Source organism: Bombus bifarius, unplaced genomic scaffold, assembly GCF_011952205.1.
Source record: "Bombus bifarius isolate JDL3187 unplaced genomic scaffold, Bbif_JDL3187 scf7180000008239, whole genome shotgun sequence".
Lineage (NCBI taxonomy): Eukaryota > Metazoa > Arthropoda > Insecta > Hymenoptera > Apidae > Bombus > Bombus bifarius.
In genome coordinates, this window is record NW_022884533.1 from 271,232 (window position 1) to 290,978 (window position 19,747).

Genomic DNA, 19,747 nt, shown 5'->3' on the forward strand with positions numbered 1-19,747 from the left:
AGCGGTTCCCGAACAATCGTACGTTGTACGCTTCGATGTAACGCACGGTCTGTTCGAGATATCGTAAAATATTGGCCTCCGTTCTCTCCGACTCTCTGCGAACCTAGTTTCCTCGCCGAAACGGATATTTAATTTGCAATGATACACTGGCCGCGCGAGTACCAACGTGGCCTCTCACTTACGAACTTGCCTCGGAATCGATACGCGGTGCTTCCTCCTCGTTAGGAGTCGATAGGATCGTTGGATCGGTATTTCGGGAACGACTTCCGGCTACCCGTTACTTGGCAACCAGATTGAAACGAACGAACTTACGGGCGGGTTTCGCGTGGCGCAATTAACGCCAGAGATTGAAACAGCGAAATGAAAATGGACAGGAAGAGGCGTGGACGTGTCTCGGGCCGGCCACCAGCTGACCCGCGAAACGCGCTTAAGTGCTTTGTGACGCGCTTAGAAGCTCGGCAATGCCAAAAAGTCGCTCATTGAAAAGCGCAATCGCGATTGTCACCGGCTGTGCAGGATCGTGTGTGGCGGCTTAAAACGAGACGTTCTACCTCGGCTCTACGTGTAAGCCGATATCAACTCGTTGGCTTGCGTTTTGCGTCAGCTTCCGCGAATATCGTTGGTCCCGCTGTCAGGCGAAACTCGACGTTCACCGCAAACTCCTGTCTCGTCCTGTTGTGAAAGGACATCGCGACACGTGGAGCACACACATCACACGGACGATGCGAGCGACAGAACGCGATGGTTGGCACGGAGAGCAAACGCACCTCGAATTTTCCGTGATTAATAGATACGGCGAGTTGCCGGTCGATTTCGTTCGAGCTCTAATTTCCAGCTGGAAATTAGAACGAACGGTGAAACGGAATCTTTGCGTTTTCACGATGGTTGGCGCGCGAGATTGCAATCGACCGGCTAATTTTGGAAAGCGATAACCGAGCGAATCTAGAGCCGATGGGAGTTACAAGCTGCCCCGTTTAATTTCAAAGCCAATCAGCGAAAGAGACCGCGTTCCCCCTTCCCTCGTCCACCGATCTTTGCGTCCGTCTACGCGGCGTTCGCGTATATCCTTGTGCAATTTCGCCGCGTTTGATTTCGCGATCGAACGCTCTCGACGCGAACCACCGCGCCACAGCAACGAAAAACGAAAGCGTTGCAGAATGAAGGAGCAAACGGTACCGCCGCGGTGACTCGATAATTATCGATTCAACCATGGGACACGCGTTCGACCCCCGAAGTAAAAAAGCAGTCAAAAGCAGATGCCGTAAATACCGATGTAACGTTTCCACGCGGAAAACGTTTAATAAGCGGACAGCCAGCTATTCGGCTATATCCCGGAGCGATCTCGTTCCGATTTTCTATCTAAAACCGTTTCCCTGTCTCTCTAACTACCCTCTCTCCGTTCAACCTTCCGATTCTCCCGGGCTTTCCCGTCGGACGAGGACGAATGTAACGCGGGCCAGCGTGACGTTAATTCGTTTCCAGTGCAAGACGTATGATCCTCCGATAATGGTGCGCTCCCATTTGCCGGTATTCCGCGGCTATCAGCGACCCAAATTGCATACGCGAGACACGCCGCTCGGAATCATCGATATTGACTGGTGTCGGAGGACCGCGTTAATTGCACTTCAGACGTTACCTGCCCGGTGAACGACGGATAATCGACGCGTTAATTTCGAACCGCGTTGCGTCCGTCACTCCACCACGTTTTACGCTCGCCGGACCATACTTTTTCGCCCATGGAAACTCTTCTGGAAATTCTTCGCCGTACGAATAAATAAAAATCTGCGGCCGGAACGATTCCGGTTGCTGGAAACCGTTCGAAAGCGTAACTCGCCAGAAGGAAGCCAGGAGAATTCCTTCGCTGGAAACAGATATTGCAGCGGTATCGTGAAAAGTATGGACGCGGCTGAACGCAGCTAGGAAATGGACTCTCGCTTCGCGAGCTGGTCCGAATTACGTTAATTACTTTACCGAACGTCTTGCGCCAGGACGAAGTGAATAGCCGGCGCGGAGGGCGCGGTCCTTTTCATAATGGCTCCCTTTTCACCGTACCATCCGCTCATTGTTACCGTCGATGCTATTGCGTGCTTATCTGCCGACCTAAATTGCATCGACCGGATACGAAGGACCGGTCAGTGACATTGACTGACGTCGAAACGCGGAAACACGTCGATAATTATGCCCTCGGTGTCGGCAGGCGCCGCCGCGGAATTAGGTTGCCACGCGGTTCGTTCGAAGCTGCGACTTTACGATTCGAACGTTATCTTCGTTATCGATGGCAACGATGGTGCAACGAGGCGCCGCGGGCTGTCGCGAGAAAGAAAAGGTTAATCGTTACGCTTCGGGGATGGAGCGTGCACTCGAGCCTCGATGATTAAGACCTTTCACGATACGCGATAACGAGGCTCGCGAATTTCGACGAAAATTTCCGAGAAATTTGTCCGGTGGAACGAACTCCCATCGTTCTCGCAGAGGATCGCGAGGGAGGAGTTTGCCGACGGGCGGAGGAACCGATCGATCGTTGAAGGGGCGGCCAGGATGAAGGGAGGCTCGTTGTAACTAATAGATAGGTAATTAGCGGATAATGAAGTAGCTTCCTGTCGAGTGAAAAAATGATCGATCATCGGGATAGATCCGTTAACGATCGATCGAACCTTTGTTCTTTGCAATGGCGATCAAAAGGAACTTATTACGCTTATTAAACCGACCTGGCGTTTGCTCGATACCGTGAAAGGCTTAGCTTGCAAACGTCGTCGGTGCCTGCGTGTGCCGTTGGGCCGCGTCGCGCTCGTCAATGGCCGTCCGCCTTTCGCGAGCATTCACCGCGAAAGCAACGACCACGAACGAGATCCGTCGACTCCTCTAATTACACCAATAAGATAATTCCTCCTTTCAGACGATAGAAGGAAAACCAACCGACGTTCCTCTACTTTTCTTTTCCAGGTGCCGAAGATGTGTTCAGGTTTACGGGGAACGAGACGCACACAGACTACTTTCGGCTGGTACTCCGGGACGGGAACTATCTTCTGGTCGGCGGAAGGTAAATAGAGGATTCATTTGGAGCGAGTGCTTTAATTAAAGGACCGCTTCTTCTTCTCGTTCTTTGCTACCGGTTCGAGAGCCTACCGCGATCGACGCTCGCGCACCTCTCGATCTTTACGTGTACGGACTAGTTTCACCGGGAAATCTCGTTTCCACGCTCTCCTCTCCCCTCCTTTCGAGTTTCGTCTTCCTCGGATTCTCTTCTCTCCGACGATAAATTCTCCGAGACCGGCCACGAAACGCTGTTCCACCCTGTTAATGAGATCGTCGAACTTTATTTAGAAACTTCTTCGCGCGCTTTATTTTACGACCCTTCGAATGTGAAGCGGCAAGGAAGCGCGACTTCTTGCAAGCTCGCCGGTTCTTTAAAAAACTTTCTCCCGCGGAATCCAGAGGGAACGTAATATGTAATTAAAACGCGATATACATCGGCTACTACTGGCCGCGAAATCTGCAGCACGAATCCCTCGCGGAACGCTTTGCTATTTGGGTCGAAGGATTCGTTCGGTCGGTGGTTCCGCGTTTCCTTCCACACGCCAACGTTTCCACGCGAAATCGTTATGTACCGAGTCTCCTTAACTCCGGCTTGCCGTCGAATCCGATTCCTATCGATTATCTTTCCTCTCGAAAACGAATCTTCGTCGCTCGATTCCACTCCGTTCATCCGAAAGAGATAAACAGACAGAGAGAGAGAGAGAGAGAGAGAGAGAGAGAGAGAGAGAGGAAACGGAATGAAATCGGTTGCTGGTAGGTCGTGACGATAATTGGGTCTGCCTCCCGTGAACAGATGCGAATCGATCGTGTCATCGTTGATCGCTCGTCGTTGTCGCCGTCGTCAGTAGAATTACGTTAATTGCTCGATCGATTCGGCGAGTGTCATCGGGTTAGGTTTTTCTCTCGAAATCGATGGGCCCGGTTCTACTACCGGGTTAGGTTAAATCGCGCGCAAATGCGAGCTGTCGCGAGACAACGGGGAAAATTTGCAGCTCGAGACCTCTCGGAATATTAATCTCGAGCCGACCGCCATAAATCTTGGCCCGTGTGTAATAAACGGATCGGGACGGCGCTCGAATCCCGTCGCGGTTCCCGTGGCTCTCGGCCTTTCGATCGACTTTTTTGTCGTCGACTCGGTGCGCGGTGGGACCGACTACATTTCCCGAGAAGCCGGAGAATCTGCGCGCGATAAGCGGACAAAGTAAAGGGACGCGAAAGCCTCTCGGTGCCACACGGTGATTAATGCGCGATCGGAAGTATCGCGTATCGAAAAAAGTTACGGATCGCGCGCGGGAAATAGGGAAATTCTCGGAGGAGGAGATACGTTCGGGAATATTCGAAGGAGCGGTTCGTTTCGGCGAAAAGGGGCCGTGAGTCGAGATTCGCGAGCTTCTCTTTTCCCATAAATTCCCCGTAAAATCCTTTACTTCGGCGAACTGGGTTTCGCGTCTGTATTATCGGTGGCTGTCTTTTAAAATTCCATTCATACGACGACGTTTTCGATGAACGCTTAAAGCGGAAAGCTCGATGCGGCAAGGAGAATTGGTCGCGCGATTACCGAACCCCGAAGTTCGATCGCGAACCCGAGTTCTATTTGCCGAAGGAGCCGCCGCGAATAGAAGCAAATCCAGCTTGAAAGCGTATTCATTCGCGGCAACATCTCTTCTATTTCAGAAATCTCGTGCACAATCTGAGCCTGACTGATTTGACCGAGCAACAAAGGTTGACTTGGTACTCGACCGACAGTGACGTGAAGATGTGCCTGGTGAAGGGCACGCCCGAGGAGAATTGCCAGAACTACATTCGCATCCTCGTCAAGACGGACTCGAACACGTTGCTGGTGTGCGCGACCAACGCTTTCAAGCCGATGTGCCGCGACTACGGGGTACACCCCGGCAACTATACGATCTTGAAGGAGAAGGGAGGCCAGGCGATGTGCCCGTACGACCCTCGTCACAACAGCACCTTCGTCTACGTAGACGGAGAACTTTACACCGGCACGGTGGCCGATTTCGCGGGCATGGATCCCATCATCTATAGGGAGCCGCTGCAGACCGAGCAGTACGACTCCAAGAGCCTAAACGGTGAGTAAATCCAGGACGCTCCTTTCGTTTTTCTTCTTAGCGATCGATCGGTCGACCCGGTCGTCGCTTCCGCTTACGTAAGTACGTGGTAGGTCGGTTTTAAAGCGACTGTGTACCGCGAACCAGGCGGCTGTCGAATGAGAAAAAGTAGATTAGCCAGATAAGACGAGTGACGCGTGCAAGCAAGCAGGAGAAAGGTAATCGGCCGCGTCATCGATGAAATTAAAAAGCCGTTAGACGATGTTTCTTAGGATCTGGTTGATACGGAATGGGCAAGGGCGTGGATGACGAATTGGAGGCAGGCCGGTCGACGTTAACGCGCGATTAAAGATTAAAGTATGAGAAACGCGGCCACGCTGGATATACGTTGTAAGCAGGTGGAGTGTTCCTGATGGTGGAAAAAGGTCGGTAGGGCAGTAGCGGGCAGAAAAGAATTTATCGCACGGTATACTAAAACGTTCCTCGCGGCTAGCCACGGGGAGAACCCTTTGCTCTATCCGGAGAAAAAGTTTCTCCAAACGAGCGAGAGATTCCGGAAGAAAGTTGCTCGCTCGAACGAGTTAAGCGTTTCGGCCACGCTTCCTGGATAATAACGAAACGACCATCCGGAGAGAATTCATTGGCATTCGAAATGCCGGTTACACGCGCTATTTATGCAAACAGTGGTTTGTACCGTACATCGCTGTGTAGAGGGTCAGCTTGGCTAGTGCTCGCGATATTCGACTGCAGATTCGAAAGGGCCGCGAGCTGCAAGCCACGGATTCGATATTTACCGGAGAAGTTTTCAGTTGGACTTTGAAAATCGCGGTTCTGCGAGTTACGGGACGAAAAATTAGGGAAAACGACGCAGTGCGCCAACTACCGGGTGCCGGCTTTAATCCACACGATGTAATTCCGAGATTAACTGTGCGTGTACGTCGGATTTCGTAGCTCGCGCGGCGACGATATTATTCCGCTGCCCTTCCATATCTGTATAATGACAGAAGTCTCTGTTCGCCCTGGACGAAACACGTCTCACGGTACCACGTCGTCGATGGGAAATTTTAATCCGGATAAAAGACCTGTCTGCTGGCCCCTGTCCGCCGGTTCAACGACTCTTCCTCGAGCTGTTTTTTCGTGGATTGCTATTATTAACTGCTTTATCGGGCGTGTCTCGTACATTTCGCCGTCCAACTAGCGTCTTTTTCCAGCGCCTCGCACCCACGCTCCCTCGCATCAACCAAACATCTACGATGCTCGGCGAGGAAAAACGAAGGGCGAACGAGAATTACGGTTCCCCTGCGAGTTTGCCGAAAGGTCGAATTTTTATTCGGAACGGTCACCGAGCGAGAAAGAATTATAGTTGGGATACCGAGGGATGACGCGCGAGCTCATTGGCGAGGTAGAGGGGAAACGCGGGACGGGAATTTTTTACGAGAACGACGCGACGTTTCGATTGCGAGAAAAGTCGGGAAGGAAAAGTAACTGCGGCAGGAACAAAGAGAACGGTAAACTGCGTGTGCGTCACCTTATTCCACGGTTTCGCTCGTCCGCTCGAGTATTTTAATTGAACGGTGTACGAACGCTAATCAAGTTTCTCCGGCCGCTGGATAATATTGATTTTCCCTTCGTTCGTTGAAAATTCAACTCTCTACCGACCTCTCTCCGTTTGCCTCGTTCGCTCGCGCTGACCTTTTCCTCTCGCTCGTCGCTCGAAATTCTCGTTGCTCGTTGCCAACGCAAAACCGAAAAGTTTTCGCGGAAAAAATGCAGAAAAAAAATGCAAAAAAAAAAAATAAAAAGCGCGCTCCATTGCGACGATGAATTTCTGTTTTTGCCGTGAAATAATTGCTACATCGTTACTACTTTCAGCCAAACGATCATCGAGAGCCTCCATAGCGACTAGCGCGCGTTGTCGAGTACCATCCGTGATTTTCATCGAGCCGGCGTCGTTTCACGGGTATCTAACGTCGGACAGTTTTCTAATCGTAAAATGCATCGCAGCGGGAAAGGAAGAAGAGGCAAAGAGCGAATAGACCGACGACTCCTGATCTCCTCTGCTTTCCCGTTGCAACTTCCGTTTTGTCTCGATGGTGACGCGGTAAAATGCATCGAGAAAGAAAGACAGCTGGACGACGAAGTGGTGTGCTAGATGAATCGGCGGCGGTGTAAAACGGGACAGAGGGAACGACGGAAAATTTATGGGCTGGAGCGTGGCGGGTCGGTCGGATATACCTACGTGGCGCGCGAGATTAATATTACTTTATGAATCCTAAGAAGCTTATGAAAACCCTGTCAAGTTAATAAATCGATAAAGTTTTCCCACTTTATCGGACGCTCGTGTACGCGAGTCGCTGCGACTGGTCCCAAGAGCAAGAGAGCGCGCGCGTACGTGTGTTTGCGGCGATAGAGAAGGCCAAGGAGAAAAATTGAGAGCGGAAGGAGAGATAGGAAGAGAGAGAGAGAGAGAGAGACAGAGAAGCAGGGCGTCGTTCCAGCGCGACACCGCCGTTCGAATAATCGACGAAATAAAACGGTTCTAGCGTCTTCGCGGTTGGCTTATTGCCCTGCTCTCGCCGCGGTCTGGAAGACGTCGCGTCCCCGTCTTCTTCCTTCTCCTCCTCCTCTTCCGTCAGGCTTTAGGAAAGTAAAATTGATTTTTACGATTCGCCCGTTCACGATCGTTGGAAATCTGGCCCCTCGTTCTCCCAGACGATCCCGAAGTGGATAATGATTTTTTAACGAGGATCTGATGTCGCCGCCCTAAAACAACGCCGGATTATTCTTCCGATCGGGGCTGCTCGACGAGCGGCTTTCAGTCGATTTTTCCAGGCCAACCATCGGCTTCGCTTACCCTGTTCATTTTTTATTCCACTGCAGATAGAGAGAGCGCTGTCTATATATTTTATCGTAGCTCGGTCCATTGTACCGATTCGGCCGGTTATCGCGTTCGTTTATTCATAAGAGAACTTTACGAGCGCCGTTTGCCGCCGGCGTACATAACCATGGTAACAACGTTGTAATACGCGCGCGTTCTAATTGCAGCGCCAAACTTTGTCAGCTCCATGGCCCAGGGAGACTTCGTCTACTTCTTCTTCCGGGAGACCGCCGTGGAATATATCAATTGCGGCAAGGTAAGTGGTCTTGCCATCGCTTTGATCGCGGTCGATCGATTACGCTGGTTCAGCGACGTTCCACAGGCGTCCGAGTCTCTCGAATGAAATTCCTCCGCGAGCTGTAATCGATGAAAATTTTCACGACGATCGTCTAGAGCAGAATTTTTTCTCGAACGGCGCGGGATATTTGTGACCGCGTGGCACGTCCTCCGCGCTCGAATTTATCGGCAAAAGCAGCAACGTGAAACTTCTCTCGCGACTCGATCGCGTACAATTTGGCGAGGACGTGGCTGCATCGATGCATCCGACCGGTCGAGCGTTATCGGTTCTCGATTTTATCGAGCAGCTTGACCGCCGAGACAAGAAACGCGACGACCATTTACACGTTTATTCTCTTCTCCTTTGCAGACCGTCTATTCTCGCGTGGCGAGAGTCTGTAAATACGATCGAGGTGGTCCGCATCGATATCGCAATAGGTGGACCTCGTTCCTAAAGTCCCGTCTCAATTGTTCCGTCACCGGAGACTTTCCTTTCTACTTCAACGAGATACGTAAGTACAAGCTTCTGGCACGGTTAACGCGATCGATCTTGGTCCATCGTGCTCACGGACGAACATTGCACGCGGCTTCGACCTCGAGATCGGTATCGAGGCACCCGAGATACCTCGTTCGATCGGACGTCAACCGCGACGTCGTTGACTTTAAACGGCGGTACTTAGACGCCGGAAAGGTGGAGAAATAAATTTTCGATAGGATTCGCTGGCACGCTCGTAAACCTGCGCGGATGCGGCCGAGGTCGCGCGAACAAAGAACCATGGAATTACAGCGCGCGTTATTTGCAGAATCAACGACGGAACTGATATCGGGTCAGTACGGCAATAAGTCGGCGCAGCTGATTTACGGCACGTTCACTACCCCAGTGAACAGCATCAGCGGCTCGGCCGTCTGCGCCTTTTCCTTGCAAGACGTCACCGACACGTTCAAGGGTAACTTCAAGGAACAGAGCGCCATCAATTCGAACTGGCTGCCGGTTCAGAGTACCAAGGTTCCGGACCCGAGGCCCGGCCAGTGCGTCAACGACTCCCGATCTCTGCCCGATCTGACCCTCAATTTTATCAACACGCACTCCCTCATGGACGAGCTGGTGCCGAGCTTCTTCGGTCAGCCTATCGTCATACGCACCAGTTTCCAGTAAGTCGGAAATCCTCGGTCGTCGATACAAGTCGACGAAGGAGTATGATCGCGCTAACGGATTTCTCTTCCATTCGCGCAGTTACAGATTCACGCAGATCGCCGTGGATCCCCAGGTGAAGACTCCCGGCGGTAAGACGTACGACGTGTTGTTCATCGGTACGGACAATGGAAAGGTGATCAAGGCGGTGAACGCCGAGTCGGCGGACACACACCTGAAGGTCAGCCCTGTGGTGATCGAGGAGATCCAGGCGTTCCCGTCAACGGTGCCGGTGCGCGGCATCAAAGTGGTGAGAGCCTCGCAGGCCGGCGACGGCCTCGAGGACGGCAGGCTGGTCGTGATCGCCGATAGCCAAGTTCAGGCGCTCAGGCTACACCGGTGCTACAGCGATAGGATCTTGTCGTGCGGCGAGTGCGTGGCCCTGCAGGATCCGTATTGCGCCTGGGACAAGGTCGAGGGCAAATGCCGAGCGCTGGTCGGGCCAGCGGCCACCGATGCGAGCAGATTTCTGCAGAGCGTGGCGACCGGGCTGCACGCCTCGTGTCCACCGAGCAAAACTTCGAACAAGGACGCGAGCAGCGTCGGCGCCATCTCCGCCAACCAGAACAAATTCCCGCAGGACTCGATGATACCGAATAAGGAGGGTCAAGGCGGGGAGATCATCAATATCATGCAGGACGAGGAACAGGATAATTCGGGTAGGAGCTGTTTCCAGAAGATGAGACGAGTTCAACGTCCGGATCCGTCCGATTTTCTCACGATCGTATCGCCGCAGGTCCCGAGGTATCGGCGGCAGACTCCCCACCGCCGCAGTATTCCGTGGAGACCCTGGTGATGGCCGTGGTAGCCGGCGCGTTGGCAGCTCTGTTGGTCGGCTTCGTCGCAGGCTACCTGTGCGGCAGGAAATGTAGAAAAGACGAGGATGATAATCTGCCGTATCCGGACACGGAGTACGAGTACTTCGAGCAACGTCAAAACGTGAACAGGTAAGCGGCGAATGTCCAGCGGCGATCAGTAAACGGAGAATACGGTGATTGGATGCGATGTCGAGGATGCATTTCTCTTTTTTAATATCGCAGCAGGCTAGCGCCGGAGCCGAAACTACTGCCCCAGGAGGAAGTGACTTACGCGGAACCGGTGCTGGTTCCGCAGCCTCCGAAGCTTCATTCGCCGAAAGGGACGATGCGAAAGCCGCCACCAACCCCGACGGAAACGCTGTTCCAGTTCCCAGACGGATATGGTTTCCGCGGGCCGAGGGACAACTTTGGGACCCTACGATCCCACCAGGGTGACGCGTATCGACGCAACGATGGGTTCGCGACCACCCGCAGCGTGAAGAAGGTTTATCTCTGAGAAACGAGCGAGGAGGGAGGTGGCCGTCACCGGAGCTTAGGACGGCCAGCGCGCAATCGGCACAACGCGACCACAGCGGCCAGGAGTAGTCGCGCTGTGACGTCTGGGGGACAGTCGAATCGCGAACTCGCGGGCCCGAGGGCGCTTGAATCGCCTTCGCCACCCTCGAGCGTCTCGTCTAGTTCCCCGTCTCCTCCCTCCTCGTCACCCTCGCCGACCCTCGTACCGATCGCCATGAGCGGTGGTTCGCCACCACCGCCGACGCCGCCCTGCAGCTACATCTATCGATCATAGTCGTCGTCGTCGTCGGCGTCGGCTTCCTCGCCGCCGCCGTCGTACTCTGCTTCTTGTTACGCGACGCCAGCAGCAGGGACACCGTTCTACAGTCCCGCTGCGCGTTCCGATCCTGTATAGTAGCGTGCGAGCGCTCACTTTCCCTGTTTTCGTTTCCTTTCGTTGCGCGTTCCTTGCGTTTTCGCTTGATCCTCGGTTGCCTTTCAGTCCGTCGGAATCGCCGATACGGGCATCGGTCGAGTCTACTACCGAGTATCATGTGGTCGTCCGACGACGATTCTTCTCTAGGGAAAGGACTGCTCCGGCAAGCCGGCCGTGTCGATCGAGCTCGGTAATCAGGCTCGATCGTGCTAGATGGTGCATTGAGTCGTTCGCAATGGAACGTCGCGATCTCCGCCGTTTTATCGATCGATTCCCGAAAACCCACGCGTAGTATTATGGCAAAGGTTACTTCTCGTGAAGTCAATTAAAAGAGACTATCGTCGGACTCGACTTGCGATTTTTCTAATGTTGTAATATTTAACGCGAGTGTTTGACAGTGCCATAATTGTTCGCGTAATACTACCGCGTGCCTCGAAACTAAGGGATGCCAGCGCGAAACGCGCCACGCTCGTTTCGTCTCTGTCCCATTCGATAGAGGGACGAACGATCGGACTCTCTCGATTCGATGGTGGACAGGAAGCAGAGGGAGGGAATGAAACGAAGAAAAGGGAATATATGACGTTGGACTTTAGTCGTCACGGCATCGTGCCATAAACGTTGGATCGTTTGCCGTAAAATCGCGGAGATCGCCACGTCGCCTTTACGATGCGTCGGTTAATCGGCAGACTCTCTTTAAGCGACTGATAGTTTGGCGAAACGGAGTTATCGCCGAGAGATTACCACGGCCGATTTCTAATTTTATCGTACGTTTCGAAAACGCGCGTTTCACCACCTGCACACATACGTAATACAGAGAGCAAATGGGAATAGCTAGAGACAGAGCTAGAGAAGAACAAGTATGCGTGAGAGGTGTCTAAAATTTAACAGAGAGAAAGAAGTTAAAGGGGGAAGGTAGAGGGAGAGAGCTAGCCATGGAGAGAGGAAACGAAAGAGACATAGAACTTGTATGTAAATAATACACGTATATAGAAAGAGAAGAAACAAATAACATATACGAAGAAGTTTAAGAGTTCTATGAGCTGCAGATGCGGAAAGGGAGAAACGAGAATCAGTCCATCTAGAACTTGGGCCCGATGATACACGTAGACATCTATCTTAAAGTGCTTCTTATTTCAGTGTGTTTAGAAGTAACGCGTATGTGATATATATTATATGACGAGGTGTTTTCTAGAAGTTGAGAGAAAGGAGGAGAGAAAGCGAAAGAGCGAGAGCGACGGAGTAGGTGCGATGGACGCGGCGATGAACTCGACGATCCTTTGTTCACAAGAATTCACCGCTGCGCTTTCACCAACAATCTGTCGAGCGTTTTCGCGAAAAATTTGTAAAATTTTTCCATCGAGTTTTGTCCGACGCTTTTACCTTCGTTGTATTCGTTCCTCTTTCTTCCTTTGCGTTTCCGTCTCGTCCCCGATCGTCGGGTATAACACCGATTCTGTGAACAATCGAGCGAGAGTGTCACGCCGCCTTCGTTCGTTTTTTCGTTGTTTTCTTTGTTCTTGTTCGACACGCACACTATCACACCAAGTACACAGGACAACGGACTAGCGCGTTTGTTACGGCGTTTTTCTTATCGCCGATCCGTATCGGTCAGCAATCCGATCGATCGGCTGGTCTTTTTCGATTGAGAAACGAAGGCTCGCCCGACACACGCCCCCTAAAACGGTAAGACTGATAAGACTCCTTGGCCGGGCGGGCCCCTCCATCCGTTTATCGTTGTTAGAGTACCGTTAGATCGGCATCGACCAACACGGTTTCCTTTGTCGACAGTACAAATTTTCATCGCGTTTCGTACACGATATACGTTGGTCTTGTTTCACGAGCAGGCAACGCGGGCGCCCCGCCACTTCTTTCCCTATGCTTGAAAACAAAAAAAAAAAAGAAAAAAAAATCAACGCAAAGGCCTGTGCGGTTTATACACGTTCCTGGCAAAATACTGTCGTTTGCATGCGTCCGAGAACCTTGCGAGAAGGAGGAGGATACAGGGCGCTGAGCATCCTGCGCGTGAAACGACAGGACACGCTGACAAGAAAAAGGGGACTCGATTCACACACTCATACATTACATACACATGCGCGCGCGCGCGCGCGCACACACACACACGACACGTAATACACGCGTATACATAAATACACAATCAGACGCGCGCGCACGTTGACGCAGAGCGCGGACAGCCGCGCGTTTCAAAGCTGCCATGTATTATCGACCCGACACTTCTCGTCGTTGCAAAATATCTAATTGTACCTCCGGTGTAGGTAGCGTATTTTTAACGGCTTGTTTTCACTTGGGTCGGTCGGAGGGGAGCGGACGTTTTCTAAGTTTGATACGATATTAAACGAGTTCGCGCTTTATCCGTTTAAGGTTCTACTAAATCTCTCCTAGTGTGATCCTTTTCGCGAATGGAAGACTCAGGCACGATACCAAAGATTATTACTTATAACTAAGCATACTAACTCAACCGTTGCTCTTTGCGATGGTGATTGAACGTTAGAGGCGCACAAAATAACAAAAAGAAAAAATATGAAAGGAAGTAACGTTTTAGGGATTGCTGACCCCTCGCACAAAATCGGACGCTCCCGAAGTTAACGTTCGAAAGCAACGCGCTCGAATAATCTCGAACCGAACGGATGGTTCATCTTTTTTTTTTTTTTTTCTTTTAGCCTTCTTTCGTCCCTCCTTTCGACGCGCGCGCTAACGTTCGTTTACTGATTTTTCTACCAACCGTTAGCGAATCGCAACGATTCCTTCCTCCGTTGACTTCGTTGCCGCACGTTATGTGTTCATTGCGAGACTACGAAACCCAATCGGTAGCGTCGTTTTACAAACGCTGTGGCGTTTCGCGCGTCGCTCGAATCACGATATTTCGATTCGATTTCTCGATTGAAAGAGGGGCGAAAGAAGGGTTCGTCGAGTTTTTCAACGACGGCGTTGACGATCCAGCAATCGGGGGACACACCGAGATCACGATTCGAAGAAGGCGAAGGGAGAAAACGATCGAATCGCGCACGACGTTGGAATCAAGTAATGCATGAAAGGATGCGAGAGGAGAGAAAGCGTCGCGATCGTTGCACGTTCGGAGATATTTTTCGTGACGGGGATACCGAGTTAGCAGCGTGATGAAACAATAAGAGGAAAATGGCAGGGATAATCGAAGGAGGGGGAGAGAAAGAGAGATTGAAATCAGAATTTTATGATATTCTTAACGATATTATAATCGAACGTTGATACTTGTAATAAGAGTTAAAGGGACAAAAATAGGGAGGGAGACGTTAACAGAGATTCGTGTTAAACGTGTTCAAAGGAACTCGCGCGTTCGTGTTGTTTAAGCCAATAAGGAACGGATTCCATCCAAGATAAAAAAAAAAAAAAGAAAAAACAAACAAAAAGGAAGATTGATCGGCGATGTCGCTTGTTGCGTGAACGACGTTTCTTTTTCTTTCTTCAGCCATGTTAATCGAGTTTTCTTCGTTCGAAAACGTGAAAAGCGGATACGCGAGCGATAGAAACATAGGAGTTTGGTGAAAATTTGCGTTGCCAACGCGTGGCGGCAGGCGGGACGCGATAATTTCATGCATTATTGTATTTCAATCGCTTAACGAATTCCAGCATTTCCATATTTTCTATTCCTGTTTCTTTCTCTTTCTCCTTTTTTTATATTCCTTTTTACTCTTCTTTTATATACGCGTACGTTTTGTATTTAACGGGAAAGCGAAAAACGGAATGGGAATAAGGAGAAAAGAAAGAAGAAAGATAAGGTAGGACGGTGGATGGAGATAACGAGAGAATGCGCGTGTGCTTGATCGTGAAAAGTTTAGCCAGTTATTACGATTATAAACGGAGAAAATAATTAGGTAGACATACGGGGTCTTCTCGTTAAAGAAGAAGCGCTCCGATTAGATGATCACAGCATGTATGAAACAAGAGTTTGACGATGAAAGCTTAGACATAAGTAGAGGATTAGCGTACGGTATTTATATATATATATAATATATATGTATATATATATATAAATAAATATAAATATAAATAAAAAATATATATATAGAACGCTTGAAACGTATATTAATATTATAACTTTTTATAAATATATTTTTCCGTCGAAGTCTAGCCTAGTTGGATACATACACGGTTATTAACGACTATTAATTTATCCGATCTGATTACTATATCGAGGATCTAGCGTTAATTCGAACATTTTAGACGTCATAGTTTTACATGATAGACGAAGTTGTACGAATTGTAAGTGGCTCGAAGGGAGATTCACGGATGGCAGATGGAGCCGGAGAATGAAATGAAGAAATACATTAGTACCTAACGTTATGAAATTTAACTACTAGCGTTGAGCCACTCATGGAAGGGTCGCTCAGCCGCTTCTCGATCATCCCATCGATGGACGTTACCACGCGAAACTTCGTCGACGTTCGCGCTCGACGTTGACCTTTCCTCCCCGAGTATCCGTTGGACGTCGGCGAACGCCGATGAAATTGTTCGCTCGCCTAGGAAAATCGATCGACGTGAGTGGCCGCGAAGCGACCAGTCGCCCTTTCTCGTGCTTTGTAATTAAGAAACAAAAGAGTGCGAAAGATAAAGACAGGAGAGTCGGAGAGTTAAAGTTAGCGAGTGAGAGCGACTAAAAGTGTGCGAGCGAAAGTGTGTCGAGAGAACCAGGAGGAACGAGTACGTTCATAATACACGTATACATAGACTTGCATATACACGAATCCTTCGTTTCGTTTCTATTCTTCGGTTCCCTTTTGATTTTTCCAAAGAGAGAGAGCGAACGAAAGAGAGATGCAGCGTGTGCGTGAGAAGGGCGCAAGGAGAGCGTGAGAAAAGGGTGAGAGAGTATGAGAACGAGAGCCCGGCACCAAGAATGCCCGGAATCCTCCTCTCCCCCCAACCCCCTGACAAAAAAAAAAAAAGAAAATTGTAACGCGGCACGGGCTCTCGTTTTACGCGTACTGGTACACCAGCGAGCACTAATTACCACATTGTAACGCTAATTAACGATTACCGATAACTACCAAGTAATAATCATACTGTTAACTAAAGTAACGAACGCGATCGCGATACTAGAGGATTTCTAAACGGCGAACAAGATGAACACTATAGTATTTATCAACGATAAAGTAACGAGAACGTAACACGTATTTTGCTTCTTCCTAATACAGTGCCGTTTACGCTATTTTTTACTGTAACTGATAGAGAAATTCGGCCAAGGATGTGGCGCGCGATATTTCGGGGGCGAGCGTGCGGCCACTCTTTCAACAAATATTCGCGAGATCGTGCGATTCGTCAAGAGCAAGAGAGAGAGAGAGAGAGAGAGAGAGAGAGAGAGAGAGAACGAAACCAGAGTGAAAGGGAACGAATCGAGTTTCTATTTAGTCGGCTATCGTAAAAACGTGATGGTCGTGAAATCGTGACTCTGGATCGTTTTAACGGCGCGCGCGAACCCCTGACACACGGACTCTCGTCGTCTGCGGGGCGAATACGGAACCGATTAGTCGACGCGACACAAACCCTTTGTGCGCCACCGCGATTCCTCGGGGCGTTTGTAAAGATCGCCGATTCGTACAAGCTTCGACCTTGTCCAAGTATCGTCGTTTCGATCAATCGTTCGCGCATTTTCCCCGTTGATCGCCCTGGCAGTCGCGCAATCCGCGTCTCGACAAGTTTCTGCCGTGTAAAACGCGTATGGGTGCATCCACTGTCAATTACAACGGAATCAACGGCATAATTTTCAGTCGTTCTATATCGCATGCTTTCAAACTCCTCTCGTCTGTGACCTCTTCTTCCCGATCTTTTTCATCACGCAGAAACGGGCTACAAACCGCGTCTACAGCGGCAGAAACTCGCGGACGTAGATGAGTCCTCCTCTGCTTTGGAAAAGCGTTTCGCTGTCACGGGCTGTTCCAGTTTTACAAGTCGCGCGCGCAAATTTTATAGGCCCAGAGTCACGAACGTGGGGTAAACAAATAAAAATGATAGGGCAGGGGGCCTTTGACTTAATTAACGCGCGTGATCGCCTGTCTCGCAGTAATTTATTAGTGAGAATGCCGTTCGAAACCGATCGACGAGAGGGTGAAAGAGAATGAGAATGCGTGAGTGAGAGAGAGAGAGAGAGAGAGAGAGAGAGAGAGAGAGAGTTGTACGCGTACGTGTGCGAAAAAGCATGAGGAGAGAACGAGAGTAGTGAAAATTTTTTGGCGCTACGTTTCGATGGCGCGAGAAATTCCATTTGTTCACGCGACTACCCGCCATGGATTCCGCCGTGGAGCCGTTCGCGGGCAGCCGTACCGATTTTAAAAGAGTACAGTACCGGAGGAATGAATAATAATTAATAATAATATTAATAATACTAATAATAACGATATTGCATTAATACCGAAGGTATATTATTGCCGATAATTATATTGTAACGATACGAGAATGATATTATATATAATACTCTTTATAAACGCAGGCAGGAGATGATTATGTAACGCGGTGAAGTACCGAGGATTATAGAGGGTGAACCGTGAACGAGAAAAAGAGAGGAAAAATGCAGGCGCGAGATCGAGAGAATGAGACGGACGAATGGGAGGGAGAAACTGGGAGAGAGATTGCGACCAGACGAGAGAAAGAGAGAGAGAGAGAGAGAGAGAGAGAGGGAGGAAAATGAAAGAACGACAGGTGTAGTCTTTTTCGCAGTAGGCTGATGGTAGAGACACGGCACGTCTAATATTAACAAACAAAAAAAAAATATAATTAAAAAAGTAAAGTAAAAAATATCATAAAGCGAAAAAAGATACAGTAGTAATTTACTATCGGCTGACACGTAGTGTGAATGCTGACATAGGAGAAGCATGCTGGCAACGAGTGCTTTTGTGGATTCCGAGAGATGGATGTTTGAGAAGAAAACAAGGTCGGCTCGCTTTCGTCGTCTTTCTTCCGTAAAAACGATAAGCGCGTCGGCAACGAGATGCATCCGATAGTTACGACGTACAATTGCCACATTGTCGATTCGCCGATGTAATTAAGAAAAAGAGAGATCCGCGTTGGTATCGATGGCATCATCGACGACACGACGAAATCGTTACCCTTAGCCTCGTTACGTCTAGCGACAAAGAACGCGATCGATACCGGCGAAGATCTCGCAACGTCTCTCGCTTTCCTGGAAACGAGAGATCCGGCGACAGTGGCGCAAGGAGCACAAACGAAGACGCGATGGAAAGAGGATTCGCTGCCATTACCGTATTGCGTCTGTTATGCCTGACATAGTTTGCTATTAAGAAAAAGAGAAGGCAAGGTATTCGTGGTTGAAGGAGCTTACAGAAAGCGTAGAGCGGCGAGCTTTCGAACGGAAGAGAGCGCGCCGAAGGGAAAAGAAACGCGAAGAACGGGAATAAGGAGGAGGAGATTGGCGAAGGCGAGCCAAAGAGGAAGATGGAGCAGCGGGATTGCGAAGAAACGAAAGAGTACGAGGAATATTGCGAAAGAGGAAGTGAGAGAATGAGAGAATGCTAGAATAAGAGGATGGCGAGCTAGGGGGAGAAAATGAAGAGGAGCGATTGTAGATTCGGAAAGTCACTTAGCCAGCAGACTGCTGTTCATAGTGCCCTGTTATAGTGGGTTCCCTAGGCAGAGCGGCAGAGACGCGATTAAAAAGCGAAAACAAGAGAGGCGGGCAAGAGGAGAGAGGCAGGAGAGAATCAAGTTGTCGGTGAAGAGCGCGTGGAAGAGGGCGAGGAACGAAACGTCGGGAATCGGATGAATTGCGCGTGGCCCCGACCAGCGAATACGCGGACGCCAGATTCTTTTCTTTTTTTTTTTTTTTACTGTTATTTTTCTTAACAATCGCGTGGGAATTTCGATCGAAGAGAAACGCGATCGTGACAACGACTATGTAGATTAATCGTGACAAACGCTCCGATGTCGCGATCGATATCCCTTGCTCGTGCCGTGGATCGATCCGACCTTTTTGCCCATCGAATCTCTGACGTCAGATATTTTCTCCCTTTGCAGTGGCGTTTCGAAAAGGTTGTTGGCGGAATCGTCGTGCCGCTCGATGCTCGAAAACAATGCGCAACCTCGTTTACGAGCGATATCGTGCCAAGAGGTGCGATATCATCGATTACCATTACCGCAACCGACTTTAGCATACCGTACCGTTAGCCGTTATCACCGCTCTCGCGTTCAAAGAGACGAAGCTCGTCGTTGGATCGTTGTATTCGATGATCGATCGGTGGCACGGGATCCGCGCGTCCGTATACTATTCGCGAATCGATCACGAACGAGGAAGGTATTGAAATCGTCGACGAAACATTCTACGAGTCTCTCGAGGCTAATGATGTTTTGAAGAAAGGAATCGTAGCTTGGTAATAACGAGGTACTCCGCTCTCTGCCCACGGGACCCTGATCTATTTTTCAGAATACGCTATTGTGATTATTACTATATGATAACATTTAAAAAAAAAACACTAAAATCACAAAAAACACCTTGTACTATTGTTTATTATACGATTCTGACGATGATTATTTATAATGTTAATAATC

General features: G+C 49.8%; 1 protein-coding gene across 2 annotated transcripts in view; it reads left to right on the top strand.

Annotated features, from left to right (window-relative positions):
* Nucleotides 1–17,179, top strand: part of LOC117211504 (semaphorin-1A) — a 117,890-nt gene extending 100,711 nt beyond the window's left edge. Inside the window, exons 2-9 of one of the 2 annotated variants that reach the window (XM_033455454.1) lie at nt 2,944–3,040; nt 4,711–5,120; nt 8,145–8,233; nt 8,624–8,765; nt 9,057–9,405; nt 9,488–10,104; nt 10,182–10,392; nt 10,489–17,179. In XM_033455454.1, the coding sequence (XP_033311345.1) occupies nt 2,944–3,040; nt 4,711–5,120; nt 8,145–8,233; nt 8,624–8,765; nt 9,057–9,405; nt 9,488–10,104; nt 10,182–10,392; nt 10,489–10,759 (2,186 nt within the window). In that variant the 3' untranslated portion in view covers nt 10,760–17,179. Of the gene's footprint in view, nt 1–2,943; nt 3,041–4,710; nt 5,121–8,144; nt 8,234–8,623; nt 8,766–9,056; nt 9,406–9,487; nt 10,105–10,181; nt 10,393–10,485 lie in introns of both variants that reach the window. The other variant, XM_033455453.1, reaches the window with a different exon arrangement.
* Nucleotides 17,180–19,747: the final 2,568 nt, after the last annotated feature.